At 43.3% G+C, this 19,783-nt stretch overlaps 1 protein-coding gene across 2 annotated transcripts in view; it reads left to right on the top strand.

Moving 5' to 3' along the window:
* Window positions 1-2,403: 2,403 nt before the first annotated feature.
* DPYSL4 (dihydropyrimidinase like 4) overlaps window positions 2,404-19,783 on the top strand; it is a 48,038-nt gene continuing 30,658 nt past the window's right edge. Inside the window, exons 1-7 of one of the 2 annotated variants that reach the window (XM_077258441.1) lie at window positions 2,404-2,751; window positions 4,814-4,821; window positions 11,779-11,865; window positions 13,666-13,850; window positions 14,050-14,214; window positions 15,377-15,438; window positions 15,523-15,603. In XM_077258441.1, the coding sequence (XP_077114556.1) occupies window positions 2,404-2,751; window positions 4,814-4,821; window positions 11,779-11,865; window positions 13,666-13,850; window positions 14,050-14,214; window positions 15,377-15,438; window positions 15,523-15,603 (936 nt within the window). Of the gene's footprint in view, window positions 2,752-3,897; window positions 4,334-4,813; window positions 4,822-11,776; window positions 11,866-13,665; window positions 13,851-14,049; window positions 14,215-15,376; window positions 15,439-15,522; window positions 15,604-19,783 lie in introns of those variants that run through there. The other variant, XM_077258439.1, reaches the window with a different exon arrangement.

Here is a 19,783-nt window from a genome sequence, read left to right on the forward strand (position 1 = left end):
GCCCCAACTGTGATCGCAACACAGCCCTCCATACAGTATAATGGCCCCCATGCCCCTCCACTCAGTATGATGTCCCCTATACAACCATTCACACTGTATAATGGCCCCCACTAGCTCTCCAAATAGTATAATGGCCCCAACCAGCCTTCTAATCAGCATACTGACCCACACACAGCACTCTACACAGTGTTATGGAGCCCACAAAAACCTTCACACTGTATAACTGCTTGCATTCAATGGTTCCCACAAAGCCCTCCATACAATGTCATGGACTCCGTATAGCCCTCCATACAGTATAATGGGCACCACATAGTCCTCCATACAGTATTATAGGCCCCACATAGCCCTCCATACAGTATTATGGGCACCACATAGCCTACCATATAATATGTCTCACACATAGTCCTCTATACAGTATTAGGGGCCCACATAGCACTCCATACAGTATTATGGGTACCACATAGCACTACATACAGTATTATGGGCACCACATAGTCCTCCATACAGTATTAGGGGCACCACATAGTCCTCCATACAGTATTATGGGCACCACATATAGTACTCCATACAGTATTATGGGCACCACATAGCACTCCATACAGTATTATGGGCACCACATAGCCCTTCATTCAGTATTATGGGCACCATATAGCAGTCCATACAGTATTATGGGCACCACATAGTCCTCCATACAGTATTATGGGCACCAAATAGCTCTCTATACAGTATTATGGGCACCACATAGTCCTCCATACAGTATTATGTGCACCACATATTCCACCCTACAGTATAATGGGTGTCATATAGTCCTCCATTCAGTATTATTGGCCCCATATAGTGCTCCATACATAAAAAGTAAGTAAATACATACTCACTTCTCCCCATTCCCCTGCTGCTCCAGTCTCTGCAGTGTGTCTTCTGACCCTCTAGACTGCCCAGCACAGAAGGTGCACTGCACTCCCACTGTGCTGAGACGTCACAGAACTCCCTTGTAAAGGGAGAATGATGGGAGCAGTTCAGCTGACGGCTCCGGCTCCCATCATTATTTTCAACAATGTCAATGCTGATACAATTGAAAGTACATTGCCGGGCGCGGGGGGGGGGGGTGTTTCCTGGTAGCAGATCAGGCCCCCACCGAATCACGAGCCCCATAGCAGCAGCGTGGTCTGCCGCCATTGGTGGTACGCCACTGATGTCTACAATACAATGTTCTGTTCCCTTAAAAAAGTCATTGTTGCAGACAATACATTGCAATATTTTATACTCACCTATTATTCTAGCTATCTATTATTTACATTCATGTCACACCTATGTATCCATTCTCACCTAATATTCAATTTATTTATTTTTACTCACTTATATGGTGCCATTAATTTCACAACACTTTGCAGACATTATCACTCTCCCCATTGGGGCTCACAATCTACATTCTCTATCACTATGTCTTTGGAGTGTGGGAGGAAACCGGAGAACCCGGAGGAAACCCACGCAAACACGAAGAGAACATACAAACTCCTTGTAGATTTGAACACAGGACCCCAGCAAAGCTACAGTGATAACTACTGAGCCACCATACTACCCTTATCAATTAATCTATCATTCTATAACTATCTATCCTCTCTTGTTTCCATTATCTATCTACAAACAAGAGAACACAGCAGCCCTCTGTAAGAGCTAAGAAGTATGCAAACATTGAATATATGAAATTGGAACTGCATTACTGCTATATAAACTGTACTTAGAAAAATGAAGGTTTAGGGTTCCATCAAAGAAAGGTTACGCTGCTGTGGCTGATAGGCACACACGAAATCGCCAATTTATGTCACATTTTCTATTCATCTACCTAAATACTGTGCATGAATCCATCTATTATCTACAGTATCTACAGTATATATCTATCATCTATCTATTAATTATCTATCTATATATCTATCTGTCTATTATCTATAAATCTATTATCTATCTATCAATCTATCTATTATCTATCTATCCTTATATTGTCTATCTATCTAACTAGCTATTATCTATCTAGTTTGTATCTATCTATCTCTCTCTCTCTCTATCTCTCTTTATCTATCTATCTATCTATCTATCTATCTATCTATCTATCTATCTATCTATCTATCTATCTAACTATCTATCTATACCCTCAATTTAAACACTGTCCACAATGCCTTGTTCTGTTCCAGTCTATTGTTGCAGACAGTGTTCTTGCACTTCGTTATTTCAGCACCACACCCCTTGGACAGCAGTGTCAGCCTTTAGAAGTAGCTGCCATCTGGGCTATAACCTCAGGGGGTTATGTGACACGTTGTAGACACTGTCCCTTCCTCAAATTGAGCCTGGCAGACCAAGAAGAGACTTCACTTTGGATTACACTGCAGAGTCACACATCCAGCAGCAATGGCAGAGAGGAGCAGGACTGAGAAAGTAGATGGAGAGGTCCCCAGTTACTTTTCTAATCTTGGTTCTGGCAGCCCGAAGCCCAGGCAGAAGTATGGGGGCATGTTCTGCAATGTGGAGGGGGCATTCGAAAATAAAACTATTAACTTTGATTCCCTGAGTGTCGGGAAGAAAAGTGTCAACGAGAAAGTAGAGGGCTCCGGATCTAGTGCCAGCTCAGGTGGGCTCAGCGAGTCCGGGAGTGAGTGCAGCAGTGTGGGCAGCATGGAGGGGCAAGGCTCGGCGGAGAAGGAGGATGACCGAGGAGATGGACGTGGGCAGAAGAAGACATCTCTATGGAGCACCCAGGTAAAGGGGAAAGAGAAGCTTCATGGCATATACAGCACCAAAAGTATCTGATCTCTCTGTCTGGTATCTATCATCTATTATCTATCTATAGATCTATCTATCATCTATATCTATCTATCATCTATCTATCTATCATCTATATCTATCTATCATCTATCTATCTATTATCTATCTATAGATCTATCTATCTATTATCTATCATCTATCTAAAAAAACAAAATAGGAGGCAGCACTCCAATAAATGATGAAAAAAGTGGACTTTACTAGCCCATATGGTGTGGCAATGTTTCGGCTTGAGAAAGGCTGGTCACAACCACACCATATGGGCTAGTAAAGTCCACTTTTTTTTATCATTTATTGCAGTGCTGCCTCCTTTTTTCTTTTTTATTATTTATACAAATGGATATTTATTTGGAGAACCCTGCACCCTAAATTCATCCATACGGTGCTGTTCCAATTTTTTCTTCTATCTATTATCTATCTATCATCTATTATCCATCTATCTATTATCAATCTATCGTCTATTATCTGTCTATCACATATTTATTTATATGTCACTCTATTATATCATCTCTCCCTTCCTTTTTCTATCTATAATATATATATATAGTATATTCTATCTATCTATCTTCTATCTATCTATCTATCCATCTATCTATCAATCAATCAAATATCTATCTAAAAAATAAGCAAACTGAAACGGTGCCACATAGGTTAATTAAGTTAATATGCACTTTCTCTTTTGCATATTTTTGGAGTGCAGTCTCTCTCGCTTTCACTCTGTCTATATATATATATATATACACAGACACACACATAACTACACCTGTTTAGCCATCCAAATTCGACCCTTCTATCTGTATAATTTTCTTTTTCACACACTGTATGTTCTATGTATCCATTATCCTCTATATATATATATTTTTTTTTTTTTTTGTATCTTTTATTTTTGTCCATCAAAGTAATTGTCGCTTGGTCGATGTTGCCATGTATAGCTCCCAATCTTTTGTAGTCCTGTCAGCAGAGATGTATCCAGAAACCTTCTATTGAAGTGTCCCGGTCTGTTCACTGTCAGGTCCCGGAGTCTGTTGCTGCAGATGCAGGAGCAGGTGATGGATGCATTAACCCACTGCCTGCCGGGCTGGAGGACCGCATGTGGCAGTGAGATAGTGAAGGCCAGCCTTGCGGTGGGCGCTGGGCACTGGCTCGGTGTGGTCGCTCGGGGGCGCTGTGGCTCCAGCAGAGGGCGCAGGGTCATCCTCCTCATCCTCCTCCTCATCCAGGAGAGCCTTGCCTTTTGTCTGCCCCCCGGTGGGGGGAGGTGGGCTGGCTTCAGGCCCTAGGAGAGGCCCATGGCTGGAGCTTGGAGGATGAGGCTGGCATTGTAATCAAGGATTCGCTGCTTCTTCCAGTGCAGGGGGAGCCACAGAGGCTGCTCAACAAAAAGCGCAGGGACACATCCCCCACCCATCCGAGCAGCAGCCCAGCACCTAGGAGCAGAGCCTCGCACCGGGGACCCCTCATCTGCTCTCACACAGCCAGGATGTCTTACCAAGGGAAGAAGAACATCCCCAGGATCAGTGTAAGCTGCAGGGAGGGGGCAGGTGGGAGGATGACAGCCATGATAAGTGAAGAGTCACTGCCACAAGGCCCCTATATGCAGTGTACCCAGGGACCCCCCAACATTGCCTTTATTTCTAGGGCTGGGTCTGTGCATGCAGGATACTGGTGGAGAGGGCGCACCATTACCCTGTGCATGCACATAGGCTGCCAGGGCCACATCTTGGGGATAGCTGGGGCTTGTGTTCTTGTTATTGTGGTCATCACTCTCAGCATTCCCTATCATCATCTCCTATATGAATAAGTGTCCGCTCCGCACACATCACACCACACACATCACACCACACTCGCTTGTACATTACCATCACTAATGAGCAAGTATTGAATCTGGGTCAGTGTGTTTCCCTCTGATGAATGCAAATAAATCTGTTCAGTCTGTGCTGCAGGATGAGAAGCCAACAGATTATTTGGCAATTATGTCATTAAATACAGTATTTTGCAGCCAGAAAGGTAATAATAAGGAGAGAATAATGTACAGGGTAAAGGACGGCACTAGGGAAGAGTCTGGACCGTGATGATGATACAGAGATGATTCCAGCTCCCAGGATGGAAGGAAGGATTGTTTACCTCCATGTATCACATTGTATCTCTGCCATTGCTGAGTTATAGTATTCTGGATGTTGTCCATCTCTGACCTTCCTCCATGGGTTTATCTGCTGCGCTGGCTTTATATTTAGATCGCTTTGTGCTTTTAGGGAAAAAAATGTATTGTTTGAGATCAGAGGAAAGGTTAAATGATGTGGGAGTGTAGGTATATGAGATAGAAAATAGATGCCACACATAAAAATAGATTTTAGATAAAACATATTAGATAGATAGATAGATAGATAGATAGATAGATAGATAGATAGATAGATACTGTAGATACATAGATAGATAATATATAGATGATAGATAGATAGGTAGATAATAGACAGATAATAGATAGATATATAGATAGATAATAGATAGATGATAGCTAGATAATACACAGATAATAGATAGATAATAGATGGGATATATAGATAGATGATAGATAGATAATAGATAGATAATAGATAGATGATAGATAGATAGGTAGATAATAGACAGATAATAGATAGATATATAGATAGATAATAGATAGATGATAGATAGGTAGATAATACACAGATAATAGATAGATAATAGATGGGATATATAGATAGATGATAGATAGATGATAGATAGATAATAGATAGATAATAGATAGATGATGGATAGATAGATGATGGATAGATAGATAAATGATAGATGATAGATAATAGATCGATAATAGGTGATAGATAATAGATGATAGATAGATAATAAATAGATAGATAATAGATAGATGATAGATAGATAGATAATAGATGGTAGATAGATAATAAATAGATAATAGATAGATAAATGATAGGTAGAAGAGATAATAGACAGGAGAGATATTAGATAGATAGATGATAGATAATAGATTAATAAATGGTAGATAATACTGATACAGGGGGGCCAGGGCCCTTTTCTACCTTCAAAGTAACAAGCAGGTTTTGTCACAGACACATAAAGGGGTGTTTTAAGATGAACTATTGGACTGCATGAGAACCTTATATTGTTCTTGCACAGGGGCCCTATTCTGTCTGTGTCCGCCTCTGTGCCAGATAGATAATAAAAAAGATGAGAAAATATGAGAAATATTAAATAGAACTATATTTAGATAGATATGAGATGATAAAGATAAATAGGTATAAGGGAAGCTGCAGACATCTGTATTATTGATCCAGGTGCAGTCCTACAGATCGCAGATATTCTATGGGGCTGTGCACACATGTCGCAGCATGGACGAGTTTGTTCTGATGTTCGGATCGCACTCGGCCATGCAACTCAGTGAGTCCGTGGAAAACATTGGACTGCACTCAGGTGACATTTGAATGCAGTCTGAATTCCGTGCACTGACATAATGGAAAAGATGGAGAATTTTTTTCTCCATCTTCTCTAATCCAAGAGAATCAGAGCACACTATGTCGACGCTGATCAGAGTTTGATCAGAGCATGAGTTGCATAATCGGCCCTAGTCTCTCAGATGAGAGAATGCACGCACGTGTGTCCCTAGCCTAAAATAGATAGAAAATAGGTAGATGATAGAGAGATAGATAGATAATAGAAATGAGACAGATAATAGATGATAGATAGTTACATAGATAGATAGAAATGAGATAGATAATCTTAATATATACTTACCTTGTAATGTCTTTACATCCTGTTCCGTCCAGATGTGTCCGGATCCCAGAATTCCAAGCGGCGTAAGTTCACCGACTTCCATATTGGGACACTCAAGTGATGGGAATCTCAATATGGAAACTGCTGGTGGTACCAGCCTCTTGCGCGGTACCACCAGCGGAACACCGTTGCACCACATACACACTCACACACACACTGTATACGCTGTATGCACCACACACACACACACACTGTATACGCCATAAGCAGCCTCTTGCACGGTACCACCACCGGAACACCGTCGCGAACACGCCGCCACTGGGATCAGCCAAATGATTCATTGACCGCTGCCACAAAGATGGCGGCGGTCTGATTACTGCGCCAGCTCGAATTCAGCGCAGGTGCAGTGAATCATTCGGCTGATCCCGGCGGCAGATGCGTGACGTGTCTACAGGCAGAGGAAGCCGGTCACGAAAGTTCATTTTAAAAATTGTTTGTTTCTGACCGTGTACAAGAGCACATGGGGTACACAGGTCAAAGAAGAGATGACATGTGAGGAGAAGACAGCAGATGGGGGAGAGAGAAAGTGCACAGGGGTGGGAGAGACAGAGCACAGGGGGAGACAAACGGGCAGCACATCTCCACAAGATGGAGAGAGACCGCAGACGGGGGGATAGCACATGGGGTAGACAGGTGAAAGAAGAGAGCACAGGCGGGAGAAGTCAGCACATGAGGAAAGAGAGAGTGGATAGGTGGGCGAGCACATGGGGGGAAAGATTCTCAACGCTGCAAAGCCAGCCCCCATCGTGACATTACCGCCCTCCCGCTGCAAAGCCTGCCCCCATCGTGACATTACCGCCCTCCCGCTGCAAAGCCTGCCCCCATCGTGACATTACCACCCTCCCGCTGCAAAGGCTGCCCCCACTGTGACATTACTGCCCTCCCAATGCGATAGCACCGGGCCTCCATCTAGTAGATAGATAAATAGATAGATGATGGATAGATGGATAACACATAAATACATAGATGCAGGGGTGGATGTATCATTGATGCAGCCACTCCGGGGCCCAAGAAATAAGGGGCCACTACCATCTCCAAATCAGCAAGCAGATTCTCTCATAGACACGGCTATTGGACTGCAAAGCGCCCCTACATTGTTCTTACACAGGGGCCCTTTTCTATCTGTGTCCATCTCTGCATGGATGATAGATATGACAGAAAAATAGATACATAGATGAAAGATAATAAATATACAAAACAGGAGACAAAGCATGAATCCAATATATAGTGATTGCCTGCGCTTGATGGATTATTTATCGATGGATACATAAATATTTGATAACATATACTCTACAGTATAAACATATAATTATCGTACAAATGTAAGGGGGAGAAACTAACCAGGTTTGCCTCATCCGTAACGGGTCCGGAACCGTGGGGTCTGTCACCTAGGACACGGGGGAGGGCTTGGGGTGCCCGTGTGATCCAGAGAAGGGGGCACGGCTAAGCAGACAGTTAATGCGCCTGCAGAAATTCAACAGTTCAGGCGGGAACGGTGAGCGCAGGAGAGTCCTGTCAGAGAAGATCAGCTGTGAGGTGACGGAGCGGCGCTGACTGGAGCCGGGGACGAGAGGACACGCTGACAGGAAACGATCGACGGGGTCCCGCTGACATACCACAGGTAGCGCTGTCCTCGCTAACACCGCTGTCCCCGCTTACATCGTTGACCTTTAAGAGACTGCTGACTCAGCCGATGACGCTGACAAGGCCGCCCCGGCCAGGAGTACTGACCGTGAGAGACAAGGTCTGTGTACAGGATACAGGTGCTCATCGGTACGGCACAGCAGACCGAGCTGGCCATTATAGAGTGTGTCGGGACAGTGTCACACGGTCCGGCAGTGTAGGGACTGTCACCGCTGAGGGAAGAGACTATTCCTCCTCCCTCCCTTCATCCATTGGGGCCAGTGCCCGTGATAATACCACAGACTATCACCGCCATCATCAGGACCACCAGAGGACACTGCCATCATCAGGACCACAGGAGGACACCGCCATCATCAGGACCACCAGAGGACACCGCCATCATCAGGACCACAGGAGGACACCGCTAACGCCAGGGAAGTTTCCCCCATTATTTCACAGAACTGTGACAGATCCCTTTTTGTCACATAATCTAAACTTCCTCAGTCATGGGCAGGAGCACACCCGGGGCTGATTCCCAAAGTGTTAGGCCGGGATCACACATACGCGAGATACGGCTGAGTCTTGCAGGTGAAATCCCTCTTCTGGCGCCGGCACTCCGGAGCAGAGCGTGTAGCCGCACAGCAACACATGGAGCTGCACGCTCCACTCCCAAGTGCCGGCGCTATAGGAGGGATTTCACCTGCGAGACTCGGCCGTATCTCGCGTATGTGTGATCCCGACCTTAAGAGTATTATTTGTATTATTCCCCCTGTTCGTTAAAAAACCTTCCCCCCTATTAGTTCTCTCTGCATTAGGTATAACCTTGCTCCTTGTGTACATATCTCCCTGCGAGGAGTAACTACTGTTTATTAAACCCCTTGTTAACCCTTGGTCTGCTTCCTGTCCGTCACTGCATCCCGCAACCTGCTTATACATTCATACAGCTATATGGGAAAGCAAGCAAAGTGAAGCATGTGATATACACAGGGAGTCAGATTCTGTACCGGAACACCACAAAGTTGTAATATTCATGGCCACTCGGATGGGACAGTTAGCCATGCGTCTAAGGCATTATAGGGAATCTGTCCCCAGGTTTTTGCCACCTAAACTGAGAGCAGCATAATGTAGAGAAAAAGACCTTCAACAATTTGTCACTGTACTAGGCTGCTTGTTGTAGTATTGATAAAAACAAAATCACAGTTTTATCAACAGGGGATTATCACCAGAGAACTAGTAAACCTGCTGATGTTTAGCTCTCCCCCTCCCCCACCACTGGCTGGTTGCTTTCTGCCTATGCACAGTCTACACACCTGCTGACAGATTTCTTCTTACTAATAGAATTTTTGACCTGTGTCAAAATGATCACACGCTCATTCAAAGGGATTGTTCCCATTCACATAATGTTTGGTCCCAATTGCGTTTTATTAAAAAATAACAAACTGCGTGGTGCTCCCCTTCCCTGAGTTGACTGGCGAGTTTCGGTCGCTGCTCCAGGTGTTTAGCACTGGATGCAACACTGAATCAATCAGTGAGCTCAGTGTAGATGGAACAACCCCACCAGAGCCGCTGAGCTCACTGATTGCCTCCTGTGCTGTGGACGAGACGTCAGCTCCGCAGCCAATGTTCAAATCTGTAAGGAGATTGTATGTTTTCCCTGTTTCCGCACGTTTCCTCCGGGTTCTCCTGTTTCCTCCCACTCTCCACGGACATATTGATATGGACTGTAGATTGTGAGTCCCAATGGGGACAGTGATGATAATGTCTGTAAAGTGCTGCGGAATATGATGGCGCTATATAGCAAATAATAAACCATCTAATGTTTGTGGGACCTCCAGACTCTGTGAGTTGAGATGATCAGGCGGCTTGAAATTTTGTTCTGCCGACTGTTTAGACGATATCACAGGAGTCTGACAGCATCCAGAAAGATCACATGAGCATATGACCAGGCTGAATATTGGGGTGTCAGGAGAGATAGCTGTCTGCTCGTTTATTCAGTCCTCTCGAATCAATATTACTGATGCTTTTGCCCAAATTTTCTGCAGTTTCTTCAACCTTCTTGACATTGGGTACTGGCTTGATTCCCAAAGGTTGACCAATTTTGACAAAGAACATTGGAATACATTCAAAACGCGTCGCTCTCTGTCCCACTGCTTTTTAGTGTAATTTTTATTATTAATATGAAATAGAATAATTTTTTTTTTGCCAGGAGCTGGAATACTTTCAACAATTTCTTTTTGTTCACCATGGCCAAATATTACCACACAAATAAACCTCAATCTCTGATTAAAAAGACAGTCTTTTCCTAAACTTAACTACTCCATCTTGGCTTTCTTCAAAATTCATCCTGTGTTCCATAAGCTCAGTGGGAGTTTAGTATAACAGTTTATCACTCATGAAGATACACAAAGAAGTCTAAAGCTGCACCTCCTGGTACTATGGAGAAATGTGCAGTGGAGTTAAAAGGGTTTCCCCATTAACAAAGTTCATTTTAATCAATAGATCTTGGAATAATAATAATTTACACAATTGGATGTGTTTAAATAAAATGTTCCTGTGCTGAGATAATCTTATAAATGTGCCCCTGCTGTGTACTGTGTAATGGCCGTGTCTGACCGTACAGGGACATGGTCTGATCATACCACAGCTCCTGGGCAGGGGAGGAACCAAAAGACTATACAGACACAGGACAGCAGGGGATCGCAAATAATTCTTTCTTTGAAGTGAAACATTTAAAAATAAAACAGGCAGGAAAATGCTTTATCTCACAAAAAGAATCAGCTGTGATCCCTGTGCTGTAATGTCTGTATACTCTTTTGCTTCCTCCCCTGCCCAGGAGCTGTGATATGATCAGACCATGTTCCTGTACGGTCAGACACAGCCATTACACAGTACACAGCGGGAGCACATTTATAAGATTATCTTAGCACAGGAACATTTTTTTTAATCACATCCAATTGTGGAAATTATTATTATCCCAATATATATTAATTATAATCAATTTTAAAATTCGCAGTGTTCGTGGGAAAACCCCTTTAACCACTTTACGACATCGAGCATAATAGTCGGACTCCCCCTGTTTAGTGCGGGCTCCAGTGCTGAGCCAGCACCTTTCACCACTTAAATAAAGGCAGGTCATTTTTACCATTTAGTGAACATGGTAAAAAACAAAACAAAAAAAACTGTGGAATTACACTTTTTTGCAATTTCACCAACATTTTCCAGTACATGATATGTTAAAACCGATGATGTCATTCAAAAGTACTTCACTTCCCGCAAAAAACAAGCCCTCAGATGGCCATATTGGCCGTAAAATAAAAAAAGTTATGGCTCTGGGAAGAAGGGTCGCAAAAACAGAAATACCTCTGGTTGTGAATTACATGACTCATGTAATGTGATAGATTTTCCTGACATAGTCTCTATCACCTGTGTAAAGTTTTTGCAGTCCACACATTATGTGCGTGTGTTCCACTCTTGGAATGTTGGGCTGGACGACCTCCTGTATATTCTGTTTGTTTTTTTTTTTCTTCTGCAGAGTGACAGACTTCTGATCAAAGGAGGGAAGATTGTAAATGATGACCAGTCATTCTGTGCAGACATATACATTGAAGACGGCTTAATAAAGTAAGTTTTGCTATGCTGAGTAAGGTGTAGTATTTTTCCAAAGCAAATATGAAAGTCACCCCGCTATTTTTTTTTTCTCTTTTTATTTGCTTATATGCATGTATTGTGGACTAAAATTCATATTTGCGATTGTGTTTCATTAAACATTTTGCACCGCTTGCCTTGTAAAGTCTTTGCGTTGCGGTGTCTACTACTGGCTGCAGAATGAGTTAACTGAGAATCCAACAGTCTCATTGAAAGTTTCTAGCTCAGGTATCTATCTTTTTTTCAAGCGTTTCTTAACTGATTTATGATCACAGACTACATCGTGGTTCAATAGAGCATGGAGACCAAGGGGCTGTATTAGCCACATGGTGCTAAATTTTCAATTAAAACCAATTGAAAAAATATTTTTAGCCCCAAATATACTCATTTAAGAAAAAAAATATATTCCAAAATTGGACAATCCCTTTAAAAAATGAAAGCTGTGATGATTTAGATGGCAACTGCTCCACTTCTTGTTTATAAAGAATCACTCCTGCCATCAAAATTTGTATCCTCTTACGATAGTGCAGTTATCGTATTATATAGCACTGTGTACTTACAATTGCTCATTTTGACTTTCTACCCAGCTAATTCTTCTCTTTTCCATTAGGTCTATGACGTGATTAAAATCACACTAGCTGAAGAAGCTCTATATAGAAACAGGAGGTCAATTTTCCATGTATGAGTCATAAGTCACTGCAAAAGTCCGTGGCAGGGGGAGGAGGAGGGAAAATCTGGGTCACGAGGTGAAGAAGGGAATGATAAATGCAGGGACAAGAGACTTCCTGTATATACATAGAGCAGAGAAAAGAGAAGAATTAGCTTGGCAGAAAGGCAAAGTGAGCAATTGTAAGAACCCAGTGCCATATAATGTGATGGCTGCAATATATTAAGAGGATATAAACTTTGATAGGAGGAGGAGGATTATGAGGAGTGCTTCTTTAAGTAACTTCGGAATAAGGTCTTTCTTACAACAGTCTGTTTTTACCTGTAGTATAAAGTCGATGCCCTAATTAGTGCTTGTGGATGCTACTGCATCTTAGGCCTCATTCAGAGGTCCAATTTTCTCATACGAGTGATATCTGTGTTTTTGCGGATAGTGCTCATATCCCTAACAGTCTATGGGGCCATCCGCATGTTCGGACTGAACGGTCGGCGGAAAATTGAAAATGTATGTCAGATTTTGATCTGAGGATTGGATCAAAATTGGTAACGCGGTCTGTGAAAAAATTGGACCACACTGAGATGACATCTGAGTGAGGTCCAGGTGGTAGAGAAACTTTTTTTTTTGTTATTTCTCTTCACAAACTAGAAAAACTGATCAAACACTCTGATCAAACTCTGATGAAAAAACATCAGTCCATTTTTGTCATACATGAGAAAAACGGACGTCTGAATGAGTTGCAACACCATGGGTAGGAAGAGGTGAAATGGAACATGAAGTCTATGGCGCCGACGGAAATTGCTGAGAGTTTTCCTCTATACAACTAGCAAATACTCATCATAAAGCCTTTCTATCTCAAACACTGGCAACTGGATATCTGATAAAGCCCACGAAGACCAATTTGAATTATTTCTTACAAATAATGATTAAATTATATCAATTCTATCTGCATTATATTCTTCATTATCATCTTGACTGACACAATAGAAGGCTGGAGATAGGAAAAAGTTTTAGAAAACTCAACTGAGATCATGGAAAATCATGTTCAAGGTTTTCAATAAACCACCTTTTTGCTTTTGGACTCTTTTTAGTTGTTAGTTTTTATTATGCAGGCAAATTGGAGAAAATCTGATTGTTCCTGGTGGAGTGAAGACCATCGATGCTCACGGTTTACTGGTTATTCCTGGAGGAATAGATGTCCACACAAGACTACAGATGCCAGTTTTGGGAATGACAGGTGCTGACGACTTCTTCCAAGGAACAAAAGCGGCTCTGTCAGGAGGCACTACGATGATAAGTGAGTACACGGCAGAAACTAATATGGATTGTCAATTATTATTCTATATGTATAAAGGTGATCATAAAATCCAAAGCAAGGGCCATTTTTGGGCCACGAGGCACCATATTCTTTCCTGGAAATATTGCATTAAATAAAAAATGTAAATATTATAAATAGAAAACTAATGTATCTATTTTGTATCTACGTATTGTTCTAGTTGACCATGTGTTCCCTGATGTTGGAATGAACTTAGTTTCTGCTTACGATCAATGGAGAGAATGGGCGGATGGGAAGGTGTGCTGCGATTACTCTCTCCATGTAGACATCACCTACTGGCATGAGAGTCTGAAAGAAGAGATGGAGGCGTTAGTAAAGGACAAAGGTACGTATGACGGCCTGATATTGGGTGCTGATTACTGATGAGCGAATATACTCGTTACTTGAGATTTCTCGAGCATGCTCGGGGGTCCTCCGAGTATTTTTTAGTGCTCGGAAATTTAGTTTTTCTTGCCGCAGCTGAATGATTTACATCTGTTAGCCAGCATAAGTACATGTGGGGATTCCCTAGCCACCAGGCAACCCCCACATGTACTTATGCTGGCTAACAGATGTAAATCATTCAGCTGCGGCAAGAAAAACTAAATTTCCGCGCACTAAAAAATACTCGGAGGACACCCGAGCATGCTCGAGAAATCTCGAGTAACGAGTATATTTGCTCATCACTAGTGCTGATAGTAAGACCTAAGTCTGAATCTAGGGGTGGGTTCTTGTAAAGTCTCATCGGAGGAGGAGATGGACAATCCAGAGTCTTTCTCATCTTGGACATGTAAGCCCTATGGCCTGATTCATCTTTTTTTTTTAAGTCCCTTTTTTCTTTGACTTGATGCTTATTTTGCGCCATCAAAATAGCTCACTTGAGTCAGGAATTTTGCACAAAATTGTCTTTTTGTCTTTCTTTAACTGGTTATGGGATAAAGTCGCACATTACTCAAAATTTAGTGAAAAGTGCTGCAAAATAAATGTCTTACATAAAATCGCCCCTGGCGAGGAGTTGCGGCAAATTTTAAGACTTTTCTTTTAAAAAGTCACTTTTCATGAATCTGTTGTAAATATCTGGAAAAGGCACATTGATGTAAAAATCAGAAAACAAATCACAAAAGAGATCTTGAAAAAAAAAGCGCAAATTGTTTGATGAATTTGTCTCAAATCACAAAGTCACTAATTCTCAATTGTGATTTGGTATCCACTTCCAAAAAAAACTGTCGGAAATGCAATGATGAATTGGGGCCATATACTATGCTATAAATGTCTTCTATGTGGAGTCTTAGCTTTGGAAACCCCACGTATTGTAAGGGCCGCGGCAGACACATTCAGGAAGACGGATTAATTGAAGTCTATGGGAGCTACAAAGAGACCCAAGACACTTTGCTTTGATACTTCAGCATTTCCAGGTTCCATTGATGTCAGATTAGTGCAGTTTTTCTATACTTGACACTTTATAATTATTTGATTTCTCATTAAATCCTCATTCACTTTTTCTGAAGGTGTGAATTCCTTTCTTGTCTTCATGGCGTACAAGGACCGATACCAGTGCACGGATGCTCAGGTACAGTCTCGTCAAACCATTAACGTAGCTGCTGTATTTTGTATCTTCTCAGCAGCCTGAATGTCATGTTTGATCTGTTCACAGATGTATGAGATATTCAGCATTATTCGTGATCTAGGAGCCATAGCGCAGGTTCACGCTGAGAACGGGGACATTATTGAAGAGGTACTGTAATCCATGGGGATCTAATGTAGGAACCTCTGGCATCGTCTGTTGTATGGAGATGTAAGCCCTGGGGCAGACTTTTTGGGGTGGGCAGAAATGCCAAGATTTGAGTTTCATGTCGGGTTGCGTGTGTATAAAATGGCGTTATTACCTTGACTCAAGCGCGACCTCAATAATTCACTATGTAGGAAAAACTTGTGAGCAACTTGTTATGTTCACACAATGTCAACCAAGTTCTTTTTTACACAAAGGGAAACATTACAGCTCTTCGAAGAGTGTGGGTCTCACTGGTGGCTCCTCAGTGGCGGAGTAGCCTTAAAGTTCTGCACTAATAAAAGACAAAAGAATTACACAAAAGCATAAAAAATGGAGTATAAGGACATGCAAAATGGTGACCACCCTAACTCCAGCAATTATCAGAACAGATTACTTGTGACTCCTGATTTCCTGACCAAACACCACAGTCTGAATTGAGCAGCAGATCACATATCAGTCTATGGTGCTGACGAGGTTTCTTCATTACCATCGATCTTGAATCAAGCATCAATGCCCATGAGTGACCAGATGTTCTATTCAACACCCTTGGGAAAACCATAATTGAAAGATTCTATAGCATAGTTATAATTATTACCGATCCAGTAGATACCTTATATGGACAAAAGTATTGTGTCACTTCCACGTTACACATAGAGGACCTCCTATTATACATACATAGGAATTACTGTAGAGATGGTTCCTGTTCCTAAAACAGCTCTCACTCTTTTGGGAAGACTTTCCACAAGAATTTGGAGGTGTCTGTTGTAATTTTTGCCTATTCATCCAGAAGAACATTTTTGAGGTTAGATACTGGTTTTTGGGAGAGACCGGGCTCACAATGTCCAATCTAGTTCATCCAAAAGGTATTGGATGGTGTTGAAGTCTGGGCTCTGTGTGGCCGGTCATGTTCTTCTACACTATACTCATCCAGTCATGGCTTTATGGACTTTGTCCACAGGGCACAGTCATGGGGAATAGAAAAGGACCTTCTCCAAACTGTTTCCACAAAGCTGAAGGTAATTGTTCCAAATATGTTGTCAGATGAAGTATTAAGATTTCCCTTCACTGGAACTAATGAGCCCAGGTCAACCCCTGAAAAACATCCCCATAGTATTATCCCTTCTCCACCAAACTGTACACCTGGCACAACGCGGTCAGGCAGATAACGTTCTCCTCGAATAACCAGGCCAAAAGTCATCAATCAGGCACCAGATAGAGAAGTGTGACTCGTCGCTGCACAGAACATGTTTAGTACACCACTCCATCCGCTCTTGGCATTGTGCTTGGTGATGTATGGCTGCATGCAGCTGCTCGGCCATTAAGGCCCGACAGAAGCAAAGTTTTTGTGCTGATATTAATTCCAGAGGAGGTTTGGACTCTGTAGTTATGGAGTCAGCAGAGCGGTGTTGATTTTTCTGTCCTCTGCTCCTCAGCACTCAGTGATCCCGCTCTAATGTTACGGGGTCTCCACTTCATGGCTGAGTTGCTGCTTTTTCTTCAACTTCTGTATAATCTGTCACAAGTGATGGGGGAAGATTTAGGAGGAAAGAAATGGTGTGAATGGACTTGTAACACCCATAACTCCTATTACGGGACCGCGCTGGTATCAGTGAGCTCTGAACCATCGGCCGTTCTGTTACACCTTACTAAAGGCAGATGGCAAGTGAGGGGCTGGAGATTATACACCGGGGGAGATGGGCTGGATGTTATACATCGGGGAGGGGGTGAGGTGCCAGAGGTTACACACTGGGGGCAAGGGGATGGATGTTGTATGCCGGGGGGCAAGGGCTTGGATTTTATACACCAGTTGTGGGTGAGGTGCCAGAGGTTATAGACCGAGAGTGAAGGACTTGATCTTATACACCGGGAGCGAGGGGTTGGATGTTATTCACCATGGATGAGGGGCTGGATGTTATACACTGGGGAATGAGGGCCGGATATTATACCCCAGGGGGGTGAGGGGCTGGATGTTATACACTGGGGAATGAGGGCTGGATATTATACCCCAGGGGGGTGAGGGGCTGCATGTTATACACTGGGGAATGAGGGCCGGATATTATTCCCCAGGAGGATGAGGGGCTGGATGTTATAAACTGGGGAATGAGGGCCGGATGTAATACCCCAGGGGGGTGAGGGGCTGGATGTTATACACTGGGAAATGAGGGCCGGATATTATACCCCAGGGGGGTGAGGGGCTGGATGTTATACACTGGGGAATGAGGGCCGGATATTATACCCCAGGGGGATGAGGGGCTGGATATTATACACTGGGAAATGAGGGCCGGATATTATACCCCAGGGGGGTGAGGGGCTGGATGTTATACACTGGGGAATGAGGGCCGGATATTATACCCCAGGGGGGTGAGGGGCTGGATGTTATACACTGAGAAATGATGGCCGGATATTATACCCCAGGGGGTGAGGGGCTGGATGTTATACACTGGGGAATGAGGGCCGGATATTATACCCCAGGGGGGTGAGGGGCTGGATATTATACACTGGGAAATGAGGGCCGGATATTATACCCCAGGGGGGTGAGGGGCTGGATGTTATACTCCGGGGGCAAGCAGCTGGATGTTATATATCAGGGGCGAAGCGCAGGATGTTATATGCTGGGGGCAATGGGACTGAATTTTCCTATGCTTTTGTCCATTGCTTATGCCACAATAGCTGCTCAGGAGTCTTGGTAATGTCATGACTTTACACATATCCCAGCATCACTGTGGCGCACAAGCCTTATATTGGGACTGCTCCGCACTGCCAGTAGACACTGACTTTCTGCTTGTATCTAGGGGGGGTTACCTCATCTGTGATTCCAAAAGTGGGTCAGCTATGATGCAATGCCATGGTATTGCAGCTCGGTCTCCTTGCAATGAATGGGGCTGACTTCAGTTAGACATACAGCCCATAGACAAAAAGGCATAACCTATTTATTTCCCATGCATGTATGAGGGCCGTATAAAGGAGGCTGTATGGCGGCATATTTCCTGCAGCTATAGGATGCTATGGGTTCCTTATGCGTCAATGTGTTTTGCTCCATGCAGAGCCATTTTTGTGCTACCATTAATAGCAATATGTGTAGGAATGGTAGTTGTAGACAAATTGTGGGCAAAATTCATAGTGGGACCCCAAACCATGAAATACTGCACCACTAACACAGTATTAAATCTTTACTGTAATTAACAAAAATCAATGATACTCACCTTCTGTCACCCAACTGGATCTAGCACAGGTTGCTCCTAGGTCTGCATTGGCACCGGAAGCGACTATATCATTTTTTACCATACTGTGATGCACTCTTTAAGTAAAGTGGCTGGTAAACAGTGATGTTGCTAATTCCGGTGCTGATTCAGACCTTGGAGAAGCATGGTGGATCCAGGATGATTGCAGTAGATGAGAAGGATTTATTGCTTGCTTGTTTTTTTTAGTGAATCCAAGTCGCTGAGTAACTTTATGCAACCCCAACTTCGGCGTTTTCACTGACACTGTGACTGGTGGTGTGGTGTAGCGCAAGTCTCTGGTCCCTCTGCCCAGTTTGCCCCTTCCCTAACGCCGTCCAGGGATGGACTGGGACTGAAATTTAGCCCTGGTGTATAAAAGCACACGGACCCATGCTGTACCCACCCTTAACCAGATGGAGATATCTATGACTAATATTACCCTGCCTAGAGGAAATCAAGATTTACTACAAGACCAATATTTCTAATAATACCGCTATATAAGATTGAATACTAATAGTATGATGGTCCACCCAACAGCCCCCTATATAGTATGATGGTCCCACCCCAACAGCCCCCTTTATAGGGTAATGGTCCAGCCCACAGCACCCTATATAGTATGATGGTCCCACCCCAGTAACCCCCTTTATAGTGGAATGGTCCACCCCACAGCACCCTATATAGTATGATGGTCCCACCCCAGTAGTCCCCTTTATAGTGTAATGGTCCACCCCACAGCACCCTATATAGTATGATGGTCCCACCCCAACAGCCCCCTTTATAGGGTAATGGTCCACCCCACAGCACCCTATATAGTATGATGGTCCCACCCCAGTAACCCCCTATAGTGTAATGGTCCACCCCACAGCCCCCTATATAGTATGATGGTCCCACCCCAACAGCCCCCTTTATAGGGTAATGGTCCA

The sequence above is a fragment of the Ranitomeya variabilis genome, chromosome 4, assembly GCF_051348905.1.
Source record: "Ranitomeya variabilis isolate aRanVar5 chromosome 4, aRanVar5.hap1, whole genome shotgun sequence".
Classification (NCBI taxonomy): Eukaryota; Metazoa; Chordata; class Amphibia; order Anura; family Dendrobatidae; genus Ranitomeya; species Ranitomeya variabilis.